Source organism: Etheostoma spectabile, chromosome 15 (genome assembly GCF_008692095.1).
Source record: "Etheostoma spectabile isolate EspeVRDwgs_2016 chromosome 15, UIUC_Espe_1.0, whole genome shotgun sequence".
In the NCBI taxonomy this organism is placed as follows: domain Eukaryota; kingdom Metazoa; phylum Chordata; class Actinopteri; order Perciformes; family Percidae; genus Etheostoma; species Etheostoma spectabile.
Genome location: NC_045747.1, coordinates 4545044 through 4563463, shown reverse-complemented (window position 1 = coordinate 4563463; position 18420 = coordinate 4545044). Strand labels below are relative to the sequence as shown.

The 18420-nt window shown below is 41.1% G+C and overlaps 1 protein-coding gene and 1 long non-coding RNA gene across 5 annotated transcripts in view; one reads left to right on the top strand and one right to left on the bottom strand.

Moving 5' to 3' along the window:
• cacna1ha (calcium channel, voltage-dependent, T type, alpha 1H subunit a) overlaps positions 1–18420 on the top strand; it is a 114406-nt gene that overhangs the window by 92515 nt on the left and 3471 nt on the right. For 2 of the 4 annotated variants that reach the window (XM_032536676.1, XM_032536677.1), the window contains exons 28-38: positions 3728–3879; positions 4532–4641; positions 6023–6156; positions 6798–6868; positions 8815–8893; positions 11525–11646; positions 12467–12625; positions 12829–12972; positions 13215–13383; positions 16122–16279; positions 16391–18420. The exon at positions 16391–18420 is cut by the window's right edge and continues 3471 nt beyond it. In XM_032536676.1, coding sequence (XP_032392567.1) covers positions 3728–3879; positions 4532–4641; positions 6023–6156; positions 6798–6868; positions 8815–8893; positions 11525–11646; positions 12467–12625; positions 12829–12972; positions 13215–13383; positions 16122–16279; positions 16391–17821 — 2729 coding nt within the window. In that variant the 3' untranslated portion in view covers positions 17822–18420. The other 2 variants (XM_032536679.1, XM_032536678.1) reach the window with 2 other exon arrangements.
• Positions 1684–15372, bottom strand: LOC116702474 (uncharacterized). The gene is made up of 3 exons (XR_004335173.1): positions 15321–15372; positions 14625–14635; positions 1684–1693 (listed from the first exon to the last, which is right to left on the bottom strand). It is a non-coding gene; the product is annotated as an uncharacterized LOC116702474 (long non-coding RNA).

The window sequence follows — 18420 nt, the reverse complement described above, 5'->3', positions numbered from 1 at the left end:
ACTGCATGACTACAGCCCTCCCCCAACACTGCATGCTAAACTTTGGACACCGGGCCAACCTAGCCGACCTCTCAACGGTACATTTACATTAATCTGTCTAAACATTTGTATGCTCACTCTTCAAACAATCAAACTGGCAAAGCAATTCTTTAGGATTTACTAGACCCTTGTCTCATTTCTAAAATGTTTTAATTAATTAATTCTAGCACCAAAATCTGCTTTAGTACCATTCTTGAGACAACACTAAGGAAATGTTCCCGCTTCAGTCCCCCTACAGGTTGTTCCATTACATTCTGCCAGATCGGGTAGCGGATCTGTAGTTCGAATCAGACATTACGACAGCAGTAATGGACAATTCTGCTTCCATCCTGCAGGGGGACTGAAGTGTTGCTTTAATGCACAATGAGACCGATTAATACCTGTAATAAGTAGACATTTTTTTATGTGCCTTTTGCATGTGAAGCCGATCGAGTTTCCTTGTTCCATGTGTCTTAAGAAATTTTGCTAGCAAAATTTTGATCAGTGAAACGCCAACGCCCCTTCCTCCGGGTGCATGTACAACCCCGACCCTGCGGCGTCTATCTCGACACGGGTAGAGGAAGCAGGACATTTCCTGTCAACCTGCTTTGACTGGCAGACTCAGAAACATAGCAGACGTTTTGGCTGCTATACTTGCAAATACCTTGGGCAATAGAGCTGTTGGAATATGTTAAGCTTGTCAGAGACAGAGGATTTTTAGTTACAGCTTGTGGAAAACAAGCAAACGCTGGCAAAAAAAACATCAGAAACACACCACCTATTGCAAAACAATGTCTTCAAATGCTCACACTACAAAGCAGTATGTTGTGAGGACTTGTTCTTTTATTGTGGTAATATGTTGAGCTGAAGAAAAGTGAAGAAGAAATTGGGTAGAAGCACATGTTTTTATTGGCTGAAACATCAAAGAACACAACAATTTGGTTACAACACTAAATTATAGCCAACACATCAATTACAGAATTACACTAGGAGGCAGCATATGGTGTGAGCAGAGCACCGCTCTTTTCATCTTATATTGTCTCACTGGTCTAAAACTGCTAAAGGTCCAGTCAAATGTAATCTAATCAGCTGTCCCAGAGGAAAAACACCTAACTCCAGTGTTTGGCCATGCAATCAGTGTACTCATCAATCAAAAGAAGGAGAAGTAAAAAATTTAAAAAATTGAGATTTCCCTGAAGGGGTAAATATGACTGTAGTGATGCCATCAAGGAGAAGAGTGGCTCCAGTGTATGTTCCACATCACAGTCATGTTCTACAAGCTTTCAAAAAGAGTTAGGAACTCGAGCAGTGAAACAATATTGAGAGAATAAAGAAATTGGTATTTCTTCAAAGAGCACTTTACTGATTGTGTTGTTGAACGTACCCTGCGCAGCCCCTCTCAACATTACCCTGTACATCAAAGGCATGTAAGCATGCAGTAGGGACAGGGTATGGGGTACTTGGGGGTGACATAAACATGCACGTACCACAAATACAATCATCAATCGTCATAAATGGACATGCGAGTGCACAGTCAAAACATAGTTACATACTGTATCTTTTATAACAATTTTGAGTGCTACGGTAACACTACAAGTCTATTTATTATTCAAAGGCTGTAATGCAGCGCCCTTCTAAGAAGGAGCAACGCACCCATTAGAAAGTATAGTCTGTACTTTGGGTTTTAATGGAGACCTTTCATTTAGGTCAGAATACATAGTGAGACCTCTCTGCCCTGACAAGAATTTAATTATTAATAAAGAGACAATTAATCTTGCAATAATGCTTTCTAAAGGAGCTCTCTGAATCTCTTCAGGGATAGAGTGCTGCAAGGATGACATATTTTTGTAGGCCAACCCAAAAGTTAGCATCGCCCTAGTTCACTTGTCAAAAAGCGTACAGGATTTTTTTCATTGGCTTTTGGATTTTTGCAGAAAATAAGCTGCGTGGCAAACATAATTTAACCTGCACATTTTGTACAGTGAGATAATCTTCACAAATGACCAACAATTTCATGATGTTTTGAAGCTCAAATGCAATTGCCAGAAGCAGAAAGCTAACGGTAGGCTATAAACAAACTACAACACATCACCACTAAGCTTTCAACTCATAATTTGCTTATCTCTTCGGTAACACTTTACTTGAAGGTTTCTGAACACATCACACTGTCATAACACAATCATGGAACATCAACCCTAACCCTAACCATAACTTATCATGACAAAACCGAATGACACTTACTAAAATAAGCGTTGTGTCATAAACGTTTATGACTTGTTTATAATGTTTATGACACGTTCAGGGCGGTGTCATGTCACTCTTGTGTAGATACCTTCAAGTAAAGTGTAACCACCTCTTCTACAAAAGCATTTCCTCTTATTGTGACCTGATCTTCTAAGTGACCATGCCTGTGTCAATTGCCAGTTTCGACTTCTTCTACAAAGACCATGAAAAAAGTGTAGATTAGGGTGAGAATCAATACAAGTCCGGAAGTCTGGTCCACTTAAATTCACTAACGTTTAATGTACCTGACAACCTCTGTAGTCTCATTTAGCCACTTGTTTTTTAAGACATGTAAAAGCCACAAGTTAGTTGTTGACATATTTTATGTCGTAGAACCATAGTTTAACAGTTTATGCATAGAACAAAAAATGAAAATCTCTTAAGTTTTTGTGAACCACTGACCTTATATTAGACATCTAGCCAAAAACACATTCAAAAAACCCATTGACTTTGAGACAAAAGAAACTGGAAATGCAAAAGAATGCTAGCTTATTTCTGGGTTTTAGGACTTATTTTTGCAGCACTCTATACACTTGTTTGCTACTTCCTTTAGTTCAATACAGGGTAGGTCAAGGATCTGTTTAATAAAGACTGGTAGAAGGGAGATTCACTTAAATGCCTTGCAACAGGTGAGGAGAAGTTTTGATACTGTATGTATCCAAGAACGAGTCAAGAACGATTTGAGCTCATGAACTCCAGTCTGTTTTAACATTTGATCCTTTTCAATCCTGTTTGCGAGTTATGAAATTACCAATATACCCTAGCTGTGACTCTCATGTCCTCTCTTATTTCAACATACCATACAGGCAGTGATGTGCACAGACTGTGTGAGGGAGAGGGCGATAATGGAAACCACAGTGAGAAGGGTAACAGTGAGGACACAGAAGGGAAGTACTTGAGATGCCAGTCGGACACCCAGGCTGCACAAGGGCTCCTCTGATGTGGTGTGAGAGAGAAAAAAGGAATATTTTTAAAGGTCCAGAGTGTAACTTTTGTAGTTGTTCATTATCAAAATCTGTATTTCCCTTCACAAACTTGTACTTTTTATGAATATTGACCCCCGCCATCAAAGCGTGAAGCGTGAAGGCTACCGTAGCTGTAATACTGAACTGCGTGGTGCGAGAGAGTTGATTGCGATATATGATCTCAATGCTAGATGGGAGAAATTCCTACACATTGGACCTTTAAGGAAAGAGCTATCTTGGTTAAAAAAAATGGGCAGCCTGAGCAAAAAGAGCAGTGGTGGTTCCCCTTCCTGGGCCCCTGCACCTTCCTGTGCACACCACTGGTCACATTGTAATATTTGAATTGCATAGCATGGTTACTCACAGTTTCACTCTTTCTGTCTGTCTGCGTTTTGATATGTGTCTCTCCTTGTTGCGTCTTTGCATATATTTGTTTGTATGTTTGTGTTTGTGTGATCCAGAGGCCAAGCAGAGGCCTTACTATGCGGACTATTCTCCCATTCGTCTGTCCATCCACACACTATGTACCAGCCACTACCTGGACCTGTTTATCACCTTCATCATCTGCATCAACGTCTTCACCATGAGCATCGAGCACTACAATCAGCCGCAGGTAATGTTTTGGCACATAGACACACACATATAACAGTTACCTGGATGGATAGGTACCAACCAACACATTAAATTAAATGAAATGCAATTGGTTTTGTGGCTAGAACCACAATACCCAGATGCCGCCGTGCAACCATTCCCTTAATTTAATTTTAACACGAGAGGGCATTTTTACTTTGCTTTGCCCACTGTACAATAAATGTTCTGTGCATGTCAAGCCGTCAGCTTTAGCTTAGTAACAATGTGCTGTGAATCTGCAGTGTTTTAGATTTTCTGTTTAGACAGCCAATGCAAATATATTGACATGTGACTCTGAATCCAAAGATGACCATTTTTGACGATCAGATAAAACTGACGTTTACCGCCAGCACTGATATTCTTTTCCAAAAAAAAAAAGCTGTTGCTCCTCTTCAATGTCATTGGAATTTACTTTGTTCTGCAAATGAACTTGGAACATGAATTTTATTTGCCTTCAAGCAGCAATAAAACTTCCACACAATTAGTATTATAATTTCAACTAAAAGTAAAAACTGCTTTCAGAACATGTTCAAATATACATTATAAAGAATTATTAAGTATTGCCCCAGAAAATGAATAGCATCTAGTCTGTGAGAGATGTGTTAAAATAATTCCTGTATTTTTTTTGTGTCCAGTATTTAGAGGAGGTTCTGAAGTACTGTAACTACGTGTTTACCTGCATCTTCATTGTCGAGGCCCTGCTCAAACTCACGGCATTCGGCATACAAAGGTTCTTCAAAGACAGGTAACACAATGGGATGTGATGATGCACAACACCCAATGCTGTAAACTGAATACAGTATGTGTCATTATTTCAAAATTACAATATGTTTCAAGTTTTATGGTCATATGCACAGTAAGGAAACATGTTTCCCTGTACAATGAAATTCATATCGTGCTGTCCACAGAATGCCAAACAATGTAAAATCTACAATATATACTGCAACTATATAAAATGAAACAATTTGAAAAGGCAGCATGTGAAAAATAAAGCAACAGTAATAATAACAATAACAATAATTGTAGGAGCCATATTATGTTGTTTATGGTCTCATTTATTGATTTTTGTGTTATGCGCTAATATTGTAGGTGGTGGGCGTTTTCGTGACGGTTTGAGCGGAAGTGATATATTTGTTTGCTTCACCTGTGCACCTGGGTTCTTTGGGCTTTGACGGAGAGGGGGTGAAGCTGGAGCAAACACTTTTGTTGATCGCACCGCGCACCACGCAGTATTATGCAATTATTTCTACTCACCAGTTAACAATTACATTAGGTAACAGCAGTGCTAAGCCACATGTGTGCATCTCTCAGTGTTTAGTCCCTCGCGGCAGCACTCTTTTGGACTGCTTACAGCCGCAATAATAATAATAATAATAAAATGTGCAAACTGGAGAAATGTAAAAAGTCAAGTACAATTATGAGGTAGAACATGAGTATAAACTCTTATCCGCTGTTTAGGAGTCTGATGGCAGCGGGAAAGAAAGAGTTCTTTAGTCTGGTGGTCCCGCGTTTAACACTTCTGCGCCTCTGGCCTGAGGGTAGAAGGGTGAACAGTGCGTGCTGGAGTCGGCTCTCCTGTTAACCCTGCAGTGGTAGATGCTCTGCAAAATGGGCAGTGGAGTCCTGGTCCTGTCTTGTAGAATAATAACTCCTGCTCCATATAGTACATTTTTATTTTACACTTAGGTGGCCCCTTGTTCTTAGTATGAAGGTATTGGGTGGTGAGTGTTTTCATCTGTCTGTGGAGACTTATCAGGCTTAAACTCAGTGTTCCCCCGACTAAAGAGATTAGTAGGTGGGGCTATCCATTCATCTAAACTAACTAATCACCATTTAACAGCATTATTTCTTACCCTTTTTTTTACTCCTGTTCCAACATGTCAGCTAACTCACAGTATCACTTATTGTGTAGATTAGAAGCATACATACATGTACTAGATCATCAACTAATACTACCCAGTATTATAACAAATGATAGGGGAAACTTTGAGTTACCCAACAGGGAAGTCTGTCAGAGGCCGCACATGTTCTTTGTAATAAGGAACTGGAGTAACAACAGGTAAAGACTCTTTTTCTTTTTTCTATGGGCCTAAAGTGTTGAAGGATGCTTATGTGTGTGTGTTTAGGTGGAATCAGCTGGACATAGCTATAGTGGCACTGTCCATCATGGGCATCACCCTGGAGGAGCTGAAGATGAACGCAGCACTGCCCATAAATCCTACCATCATCAGAATCATGAGAGTACTCAGAATAGCACGAGGTAGAAACACACACACACACACACACACACACACACACACACACACACACACGCACACACTCCAGTCAAACCTCTCTACCTATTTAAAATACCTATACAATACCTATACAATTACAAAACATACAGTAAGTAATTGCCAGTTTGTAAGTCCTCCCTACAGACAGACACTCACAAATATTATCAACAACTGTTATTGTATGTTCTTGTAAATTCAGCATCAAAGCAACACCAGAGATTCTTTAGTACCTTAAAATAATGTTTCCAAAATCGTTTCAGTGGTTCATCAACTCGTAAGAGAGTGAACAGCACTTCTGCATTCACTTTGCGGCCCTCTACCGGCAGTAACCGCACTATGCAAGTTTGCCAGATCGGGTAGCGGATCTGTAGTTCAAATGAGACGGCGATTATGGACAATTCCGCTTCCAACCCGTAGGGGGACCAAAGAGGAAAAGTACTTTGGTGTTGCTTTAAAAGTAATATATCACAGATGCCTATTGGCTGGCTTCTACAAATAAATGCAAATCTGTTGAAATCTGAGTGCCTTCCTGCTGTACTACTAAGATGCCATGCCATTTTTAATTCTGCAGCAAATGCTCCAGCAGAAACAACTAGCTGTTTAAGCATGCTGTGTCTCTCTGCAGTGCTAAAACTTCTGAAGATGGCCACAGGGATGCGATCCCTGCTGGATACGGTCATGCAAGCGCTGCCACAGGTAAACACCAACGCTGTCGGGGTTTCAAACACAAAAGAGTGCTTCCAGGTTTTTTGTTTTTAAATGTTTTTTTTTTTTATGAGTATAGGGTAAATATGAAGGTGTTGTTTGGAATAGAGAGCTCTCTGAAAGATTTATGCTCGCCGATGAATATTTAACTCGCGTCATATCTGTCCACATTAGAACATTTCTCTTCTGACCCTAAAATGTTGCATTATGTGCATTCCCTCTCTTACCTCCCTACAGCTGAACTGCTATATTATTAAATATGCATGATAATAAATGCCAAACACATCACATGGATCACATAGCTTTTCTTGCCATGATACTCGGAATAAAGTACCATTGAGCAGTGTCTTATTGGCTCCAATTTGTCAAGTCACAATAAAAGTAGATGGTGCAGCTGACTACATGAGGGGTTCAAAGAAACCAGTTAAATGAATGATTCAAAGAGATGGTCACTTCATACAGCATTTTTGCATGCATTAGACCTTGATCGTTGAGCTGTGCTGTCATTTTGAAAAAACAACTTATGGAGTCTGAATGTACAGCCAACTTCCTCCCTGATGTAACTCTTCTGTGCTTCTTCTGTCAACACGCTCTTTTTTTAAAGATGTCCCCAGATGTTGTGGGAGTTATCTCAGGTCTTTCTCTTCTGCTGCTTGGCACAGTTCCTAGAGGAAAAGAGCAGCTGCAGCACAGATTATGATGCGTATGCAGTGACAGACTTGTTTTTTTTATAGCATGTTCACCACCAGATTTCTTAGTGTACTGAATAGAAGGCTGCTGTCAATAACTCAGCTCAGAGTTTTGATAGAAGAAGCTTCCCATGATTTCTTACTGGCAAAAACACAGAGCATATGTCTGTCTGTAAACCTTAAGATTTGTAGTTTAGTGTTTATGATGTTGTACTGGTACGGGCAGTTTATCAATGTAGTCATCCTGTGTGGAAAATGTAACTGAATTCAGGTAGCATATACAGTGGCTTGAGAAAGTTTACACACCCATGCTAAAATTGATTAAAAAGAAGGAATAAAAAAACATCTTTTGGAAATTAATCTTAATGCCTTAATTCAAAATATTTAGGAAAATCCAACCTTTTAATGACACCAATTTTCTTTGTGAATGAATAATATATTTTAAATAAATAAATGCTCTTCCTTAAAATACAGGGGGCATAAGTATACACACCCCTATGTTAAATTCCCATAGAGGCAGGCACATTTTTATTTTTAAAGGCTAGTTATTTCATGGATCCAGGATACTATGCATCCTGATCAAGTTCCCTTGGCCTTTGGAATTAAAATAACCCCACATCATCACACACCCTTCACCAGACATAGAGATTGGCATGGGGTTATTTCAGTGAGCTAAATAGCTGGTTTGATTTGCATTGAGAGATGAGCTTATGGAAATTTCCTTATGACTATCTCTATGTTTTTGTATTCCTCTTTTTAATCAACTTCAGCCTGGGTGTGTACATTTTCTCAAGCCAATGTAAATGAAGGTTTTTAGTAAAAAATGAATACATAAAAGGTAAAGGGTCCGTGCCCTGTTATCTCTACCTTACATTTCTGAAGCACAAAGGCAATACACCTGCCAGCCAGCAAATAATTGCCCCATAGCCCTCAGTGTGAGAAATGTACGATCGCAAGTTTGAATAGGAGCAATGTCAATGAGTCAGGGAAATGTCAGTGTGCAACCTAACATGTGTCAGCCTGGTATTTATAGTGCAAGACGTGGACAAGAGCAAGAAGTGGACTTTGGTGCAAGACATTTTCAGCAACTGTTATTTCCATTTATAATGCATGGTTAGATTACTGTCAAATGGAATAAATACAATGAAATAAATCCTATTTTCTCGTATTAACCTCAGCTTTGAACAAGCAGTATTACACTAGCGTTAGGTGTGTAGAGGGGGATCTAACATGCAACATTGCTTCCAGGTGGGAAATCTCGGTCTCCTCTTCATGCTGCTCTTCTTCATCTACGCTGCGCTGGGAGTGGAACTCTTTGGCAGACTGGGTCAGTCACACTACTGGCACATAAAACACATACACACATACACCACAGTCTCCAATCTTCAGCAGAATCCAGTCATTACTACCACAGTCACGACTTAGAGCAAATGTCCCTGCCTGAACTGCCACTGTTGAATCCTCACTCTCTACCCCCATCTGTCTTTCTGTTTCTCTTTCTCTCCCCCACTCTCTTATGAAAGACCCGTTCCTAACTAGAAAAGTTCACATTTGCATGATCACATTTATTTACATATTGCTTTCTCAATAGACCAGCTCCATCCAATTTTGTTTCTCTAAGAACGCAGCAATGTGTAAGGGAAGAGGATTAGAAGAAAAGGCATTGGAGAGGCCAAAATAATACATAATAACAACTTGGTGATGAGAGGTTGCTACCTTGAAATTGTATTTTCCTTCTGCTTGACACTGGCAAAACAAAAAGGGTCTCTGTTTTTTGTAAAGTAAAAACCCCTCTCAATTTTTTGCTATGATTTTCACTTTTGTCGAGGTGCTGACAAAAGCTTTTGGATGTGGTGAACGCCTTCTTCTGTCTGTGCCTCACTTTAAATCCTGTTTAAGGGCTTACAAAGCTGAAGAAGTGAAGTGTACAGGGTTGTACGGCAATTAGGTGGAAAATATTCAAGCGTTGTCAGGATCGGGAAACTATTACGTAATCATGTTGTGTTTTTTTTCCAGCTCATCACATATTAAGCCTTTGTTCTCTGGCTCCTCAGAGGATTCTGGGAATTCACACTGCTGAATTCTTAAATTTTACAACAAAAAAAGATTGAAAACCCATCTCTTTTGTCCTTTAATGCAGTACTTCCATCCTTACGTCCGTCCTATTCGCGTGAATGCAATACCTCAGGACCACCTTAAGGGAAGCTCTTCATATTTTGCACAAACGTCCACATAGTCCAGAATTAACTGATTAGAGTTTGTTACTTTTTTGACCATAACTCAGTAAGTCCTTTTGCTAATTATGACATTTCACACAAATTTAGTATGATGAAGTGATCATATTTTATATCCAAAAGGTCAAAGGTCAACTTCAAAGTGACATCATGGTGTTTGCAAAAACCTCTTTTCTGGCCTTTACTCAACCCAAAAACCCATAATTCAGCTTAATGCCATTCGTACTGAATTGATGAGAATAATATTGTGCACCATCTAGAAACTGTGGGGATTGTATAGATCTCCTGTGCTACCAGATGTGTGTGATGCACTCACTTTTCGCCCTAAACAAACCCAGCCCAATTCCCTTTAAAGTCTTATTATATGAGTCTGGACAAACATGAGTATACAGTGAAACTTGACGGGTTGACCATGGCAAACAACCGAAAGGTGGTCATTTAAGTTGTATTTTCCGACGTTCTGTGATTATGTGTAAGATGACAGTGAATACAAAGCAAGAAGATATAAAGTAGTAAAGCCCTCCATTCAAGGGTTAGTATGCATAGACACAGCATTAGGGTAACATTTTATCCTGCTTCTGCTCCACGCAGTGTTGTGAATTATCTGGCCACTAACAACTGGCATAATTGGCTCATGAAATCTTTCTGCCCTCCAACAGGAGCAAAGACATTGTAAGATCTAGAATTCCTTTGGGAGTTCTAAGACATGGGTGATACAGTATGTCGGCACTGAGGGAGTGTAAACTCTGTGACTGTGGTGTCTGCAGAAGGCTGGACAGATAAGAGAAGGTCATAGGCAAGGGAAATATGAAAGGGGATGGAATGAGGGTTTGAATGTAAATCCTCACAATTTTGGACTGAAGCTTCGGCGCGGGTAGCAGGTATTTTGAGCATAGAGGGTATTGAATAGATTTGAATCAAATCAAATTACTGATCTCTTGGAACATAATGTCCTATGCCACTGGGCCGTGACTCAGACTTAGGGAGAATAATATCGTAATATGTTTTATTTGTATAGGACCTTTAAAAACAACAGCTTACAAAGTGCTTTACCAGAAGAAACAAAAGCATAAACAAAACATTAATATTAATAGGTTTTCAGCTTTACATACAAATACTTATTGACACTGGTTTTATTTTGTCTCGAGTTTAAAAATCTGCCCGCATTTGATCAAATATATGATAGAATTATTGTTTTGTCTCTTAGCGTATTTCAGTGTTGCATGAATAGAGTCTCATAAGTAAAGTTTTGTTCCGTGTATTACAATGAAAAGTTGTCGTATTCCGTTCCTCTGAGCTACAAACCTCTCATTTTTCCCATGGTGGTTGATCCTTAGAATAAGAAACAAGGTACAGAATACTCTAAGGACTGTCTCATGTCTCTCCAACCTCCTGCTAATGTGACCTGGCGATCGATGATATCTTCCAGTGACTGTTTTGATTCTGTAAACAGGCTCCTGAGGGCCTTTCTGGCAAATTGACCCTGAGACCGATGAAGACGGTTCTCCTCTCGTTTGTCATGTCCACAGGGACACACGGCTTAGCAGCTGTTTGTGTGTTCAGTGTACACTGCTGACTAAAGCGTTGGGACTGTCTGATTGGGACACTGGCACCTATGTGATCATTTTTGCTCAATTTTATTCCAGTTATGTTTGATTTTTTTAACCACCATGTTAAAAAACTGTTGCGTAATTAAGATCTGTCGATGTTTGTGTGTTGATTAGTGTGCAATGACAACAACCCATGTGAGGGTCTGAGTCGCCATGCAACGTTTGAGAACTTTGGGATGGCCTTCCTCACACTGTTTCGAGTGTCCACTGGAGACAACTGGAATGGGATTATGAAAGTATGAACACACACACACACACACACACACACAAATAATGACTAGATTATCCCATAACCGCAGAGAGAGCAATGACCTCCAAAACCAATTATGAATAATAAAGTGGCTTGGAGCTTAGCAAAGTCAACATGTTCACATCTTGAGTTAAATATCTCAAAAAATATCTTCCATATAGGCCCACTGATATCCACAAAAACGATATTGAGAAAAAGTGTTTTCTTGGATTGCCATTTGTGTGAAATATCAAAAATTTAAATCATAAGCTTTCATTTATTTTTTATGACCTAATGTTGAAGTTCTGTAAATTTATATCTTTGAGGGATAGAATGTTTTTATGTTTAACAGGGGTCAAACTGTAATACAAACTGATACAATACAATACAATCACAAATTCTATCAAGTTTAAATTAAAAAAAAAAATTAAATTTCTACATTCATATTTAATTTTTAGATGCAAGTACCTCATGGAACTGCTTTGTCTTCACTCACTTTCATTTAGCAAGCTGCAGATTCCCCAAAGGGAGAGATGTTCAGGTTCCCACCTACAGATGTAGATACTGTATGTGGGTAACGAAAGCAACAGCTGCTAGAATTCAACACCAATCTGCTGACGTACATTCTTCACCAATGTCCTTGTTTCTCCTTAAAGTCTTCAATATTTCTAATTTTCTGAAGTTCTAAATGAGGCTTCACATAGTTAAGATTTCAAAGATTTGTGATACAGCCTCTGGTGTATTGGACAGACAGTTCAATTTTGTAAATTAAACTCTTTTGCTTTTCACTTTCCTGCTTTCTATCTGAATTTTCTTTGTCCTTTAAGGACACGTTGAGGGAGTGTCATCCAGAGGACCGCCACTGTCTCTCCTACCTGCCTTTAGTCTCTCCAATTTACTTTGTCACCTTTGTGCTAATGGCCCAGTTTGTGCTGGTCAATGTGGTGGTGGCTGTTTTGATGAAACATCTCGAGGAAAGCAACAAGGTACAGTAACTAGAAAGGCTAAGATCAAGAAATTCAGATATATCTATATATATATGTATTTATATATACCCGTCTAGTATACTGTATGTAAAAAGACACTGTATGCAAATAGCTATGAGACAAGTACATTTGATGACATTTTTGTTGATGGATATCAACATTTAAAATGTACTAATCATGTAAAACACCATCTACTTTTGCAGGAGGCTAAAGAGGATGCAGAGATGGATGCAGAGATTGCCTTGGAAATGGCTATGGAGAACCAACGTAAATTAAGCACAACCTCTGACAACAGTTCAGTGGGAGGAACCTATGTTGGGCCATGTCCACATTCACCTGGACAGGTGGTAAGGACTTTACTTTGCTCATTAGTCAACCAGGGATACTTGACTAACCCTGAAAAGTTTAATGTAATTTAATTATGAGTGTAATGGAAGACAGAAGCACTGACATGCATGTAATGCATGTTTCTAGATGGGACCTTTCATTCATATCATTCACTGTAAAACACAATGTGTTGCAATAGGCAGTAATACTGCGCAAAGACACAGTCAATGCTAGACACCGTGGTCTTTGTCTCCCCCCATAGGAGGAAGAGGTGCAGTGCGGTGACCAGGATCTGCTGTCGTCAAGGAAGATGTCTGTTTCCAGGATGCACTCTCTGCCTAACGACAGCTACATGTTTCGACCTGTGCGGCCCGCCAGCGCCCCCAACCCTTTAGAGGAGGTAGAGCTTAGTCCCCAGCACCAGCATTCAGGTAACTTATCCGTTCAGGATTAAAAAATTAGACATTAAATCAGCACGGAGTTTTCTTTGTATTAGACAGCCACTGGCATTGTTCTAACAGACACAGATGCTAATCACATCCAATAAACCTAAGATTGTTCCATGATTCTTTGCATGTTTTGAGCACCAAACTGAAATCAGTGCTTACAAATATGTTATTTTAAATGATACAAAAGTACTATAATGTGATAATATTTCTTCTTTTTTCTTGCTCTTTTTTTGCTCTCTTTTTCCAGAAGATGTATGTTTTGTAAAATAGTGATGTGTTGTTTGGCATGACACGCAAATGAAAGAAATTATAGCCCCAACTGACTAATGCTATGATTTAATTTGAATGAAGGACTGAAGTTTCACGTACTATGATTTGTAAAGAGTCATGTGAGACAAATGTGTAGAGGTTTCCAGGGCTGTTAAAGCCCCACTCCAGAATGTTTTGAGCAATGCCAAAACAGATTTCCCAGGGGATGTGGAAAACAGCTGTCAGTAACACACAGAAACAAAGACATGATGCACAGATTGACAGAAATGAAAATGGTTTTGCAAGTTGTCGGTCCACCGCAGCAAACACCAACTAATCAGTCCTATGCAAGTCCACAAATTCCTCTTTAGACTGCCAATTAGGATGCTAATTATTTTAATCAAGGGTTCAATGCACAGTTAGGTATACCATGCATAGTTAGACAATGACTATTTAGGGTCAAGCATCATGAGAGCTGTTGTTGTTGAATGCTAACAACCTATATTTTCTATCTATATTTTGTTTTCCTTAATGACAAGGTTGTTACATTTTTGTCAATCCAGTACAACAGTCCCTTGTAGCTCAGAATTTGGACATAAACCTAAAAAGCTACAGTTGGGTAGTTTGTCAACAAGAAAGTACAAGATTGGATTGTTTCTTGTAGCCTTTAACACCTTGGTAAATAACCTTGTCACCGATTTAATTTGTTTAGATGTAGTTTTTGCTTAAAATCACTTGGCTGCAACCGTGATGAAGAGTGGATACTTACACAATCAATCTTTTTATGTCTTTAAACACAAGGCAAACCAAGACACAAGACAAATTAGAAGTAGTATAACCTTGCTGAGGACACTACTTTAAGCACTGACAGCCACTGTTTTATCTACAGTCAGATTCTAATGGCATGTTGTGGCCAGGCTGTGGACAGGCCCAGCTCTGTCCCAAGGTACTGACTGTAGTGGATGAGCTGATACTATGTGAATCCCTGCAACCTTCACACGGGCTCATCTGCTCAGCTGTGGAATGGCTGAACACTCTACGAGAATGATGGTTAACTTGATGGCCAAGCTGCAAAGTCGCAAAACTATATACGTTTAAGAAAAAAACTATATTCATCACAGCTTTATCTCTTGTTTGTTTTTTAAGATGATCTATTATTATCTGGTAGATTTCCAAGGAAGTGGATTTACAGCTTGGCCAGAAAGAACCAAGTGAAGATCTTACTCTGACATTGCTGTAATGTTTGTAACCTGTTTTACTATGATTACATCTGAACTCACAGGTGTCCTGGACCTGTGTATTCAGAATGCCTAAGACCCTGGTTACACTGTTTCACAGCATTTGCTGATCACAGATTGAATTTAGGATCTCTTTGCAATCACACTTGTATTTAGAGACTACCATAACTACTAGTCACATGGAGCCGTACATGTAACCAGGATCTAACGCAGAACATCACATCAGACTTAGAAGACTCTATTCCTATCAATCAGCTCAGTGCTGCTACTTCACTAAGTAATTTTCATTTAGAAAACACTTTATTTTGACAGCAGATTTGAAGCCATTTCAAAGTGATCAAAACAAAAAAAACATTTAATTGTTCTTCTAATTGCTCAAATCATAGACTGTATAAAGATGGACAGCTTGACAGCTCCCCAAATGTCTCAAACCAAACATCTCGATCGCCCCCTGGTAGCTTGCTGGAGTAGAGGTCATAAATCAGAAAATTTCACACCTAAACATGTATAAGCATGATATGAACTACCGTAAATGACAGAAACCATCTTTGGCTAAAGTGTATTTGACGTGCACTTTTACTTTTAGTTTGGCCCATGTCCCATTGCTAACATGGGTCATAGGCCAATAACATGACATGTGCATGTCAAATACATTTTTTGCCAACTATGGTTTCTGTTCTTTAAGGTAGTTCTTATCATGTTAATGTATGTAAGTATTCAATGTTCTTATTGGTTTCAGGTTTGGTTTCAATTAGTTAAAGCTATGTAAACGGGGTGAAACGTCATTATTGACAGCTGTGATTAACTTCGGATTGGTCGGACGGTGTGTGGGTATCACTTCGTTACTGTAGCTCCACCACCCAATTATTAGTAGATTTTAGCATCTGGCTCCAAAATTACTAGATGGCAGCAACTGAACTGTGGATATTTTGGCTTCAATTTTGTACAGTGGGAGGAAGTGGAGACACGTCATCCATCTTTATAGTCTATGGCCCTAATACAAATATTCTATCAAAATAAAGTGTTAGTGAAATTCTACTTTAATAATCATCGATCTATCATAATATAATGTTTAAGCTGTCCCAGAGTAATAGGAAATAGTATGTGTGTATGCGTTTGTATATGCCCAAATATGCATGCGTTTTCTGCAACAATGCATGTGTTTGCATTGAAAGTGTGTACTTGTGGTTGTTTCATGTGTATGATTCAAACACTTTACACTTGTACCTTCAGGCTCAGTGACGTCGGTCCACTCCCAGCCATGTGAGAGCCGCGGATTGCTGCAAGTACCAGACGTTTCCCCCATTCACCCTCGGTCACCTCCCACCCTCACCATGCCCCGCATCGCCCCACCCACGCCCAGCCCCTCCCCACGGGCCCTGCACAGACAGGTGAGAGACCCCATTTCAGCTGCCTACATACTTTGACAAACACGTTTACATATTACAGGGTTAACATCCATTCAAAATAATTGATGAAAAAAATTGTTTTTTATGTTGCAGGTGGCCCTTAAAGTGGATTCTGTGGAGTCCCAGGGTTGTGAGCAACAGGAGAGGCCCAACCCTGTCCATCTGCCTCCCATCTCCCCTTCTCCCCTCTCTCCTCTTACTTCCTCCCCATCTCCCCTGCCTCCTCCTCCTCCTTCCTCCCCCTCCTCCCTGTATCTCCCATCCTGCTCCCATTCAGCCTTCCCGCTCCCTCCTCCCTCACCTTTGCATCCTCTACTGTCCTCCCCTTCTCCAGTACCTCCTCCACCATCTTCCCCCTCACTTCTTCTCCCACCACCTCGCTCCCCCCGCCTCCCCCTGCGCCCTCCCAGCCTACAGAGACCTAGACCGTCCTCTGCTGTCTCCCTCTGCGACCCGGCAGACGAGGAAGTGTATCACATCACCAGCTCAGCCAGCCACAGGTGGTGGGATGAGGAGGGAGGAGGGCAGGAGAGCAGGGGGAAGGTTGGCCGCAGCCACTCCCTCTCCCCTTACACCACCCCGTTTTCTCTCAACTCCCCTTCTCCTCCCCCGCTACCACCTTCCTCCTCGAGGAGCAAGCTCAGTCTGCTTGGGGCGGCATTGATGGACTGTGACTCTAGGAAGGCTTTAAGCGTTGACAACCAGGCCGTCCGGGACAGGCCGACATCATTGTCTGCTGGTTACCCTGACGACCAGCGGCGCCACTCTATTGAGGTCTGCCTCCCACAGGCTGTCCTCACCAGTGACGACCAACATTTTGCACGTGAGGCCCACAGGTTGGAAAAAGGTGGTCAGGCATTTCCCGTGAGGGTGCAGTCAGTCGGGGGCGGCCACAGAAAGAAGAAGATTAGTCCTCCTTGTATATCCATCCACCCGCCCTCAGAGAGGGAACTCCCGCAAATTGCCTCACCCCCAAAACTGGCTGACTGCAGCATGATGCTGAGACGCCGGACACCATCCTACGACTTGACCCCGCATTCCCAGTCAAACACACAAGACGTCACTGCGGATTCACAGATGCGCACACAGATGCACTCCCCGAGGCATACACCACTCACACCTATCCACGTACCACTGCAAGCACACTCGCCAACACACACATTGATACGCTCACGGGCGTCTACCCCGACACACACTCATACATACACTCCACCGCATGTATCCACACCTACACTCCCACACATCCCAATCAGCCCAAACATCTTCATCCAGCCACATGCACCTCTTGTCCCGATGCCTTTCTCACAAGCGCACTCCCTCTCCGCTGCTGCGAGGCACTCCTCTCTCACAGGGGACTACATCCCCCTCCCACAGTTCACCTTCGAGGAACCGCAGTCCAGATACATGAGCGGCCTGTCGGCTGGTCTATCAGACACAGATACAGCTACCTGCTCTTCCCCCTTCGACAACAGACTGGGAAGCGGTGCAGGATTCAGTGCAAAGAATCGAAGGACAGCCCAATGAACATCGGGCATTGCCTTCAGGAAGTGAATTAATTGGTCCTAAATGTCTGAAATTGGAGTAGAGGGGCCTCGGCTGACCGCAGCAGAGATTGCTGCTGGGGAGAAAATGAGAGACAGAAGTTTACTGGGAGAGGGATTGTTTTGTTTTGTTTTGTTTTGATGGATACTGAAAAGACATGAATTATTCTTATCAGAGAGACGCTGGTACAGTCCCGTCGTAGAATAATAGACAGTGGATCCATTTTTCCTGAACCCAGATTAAAGGACAGCACATCCACTGAGGCTGTACCAGGCAAACAGTACCCGCTGTACATGGTGTGTTCAGGACTAATACTAATAACACGCCAGGACTGAAGCCACCTAACTCCGTAGCCAAAGTTTTTTTTTGACACACTGTCCCCACCCACGCGAGCCAATCAGGAAGCAGCGTCTGGCTGACAGCCTCTGACCTTTACAGGAAGTGGTTTGTGAAATGCGAGCGTGGGGGGAATTGTGGGATATGCAACTTCAGGTTTTCTACAGAAGTTCTGCTTGCCCCTCCTCTGCTCCTCGATCACATTGATCAGAGCAGAAGCGTGTGTGTGTGTGTGTGTGTGTATA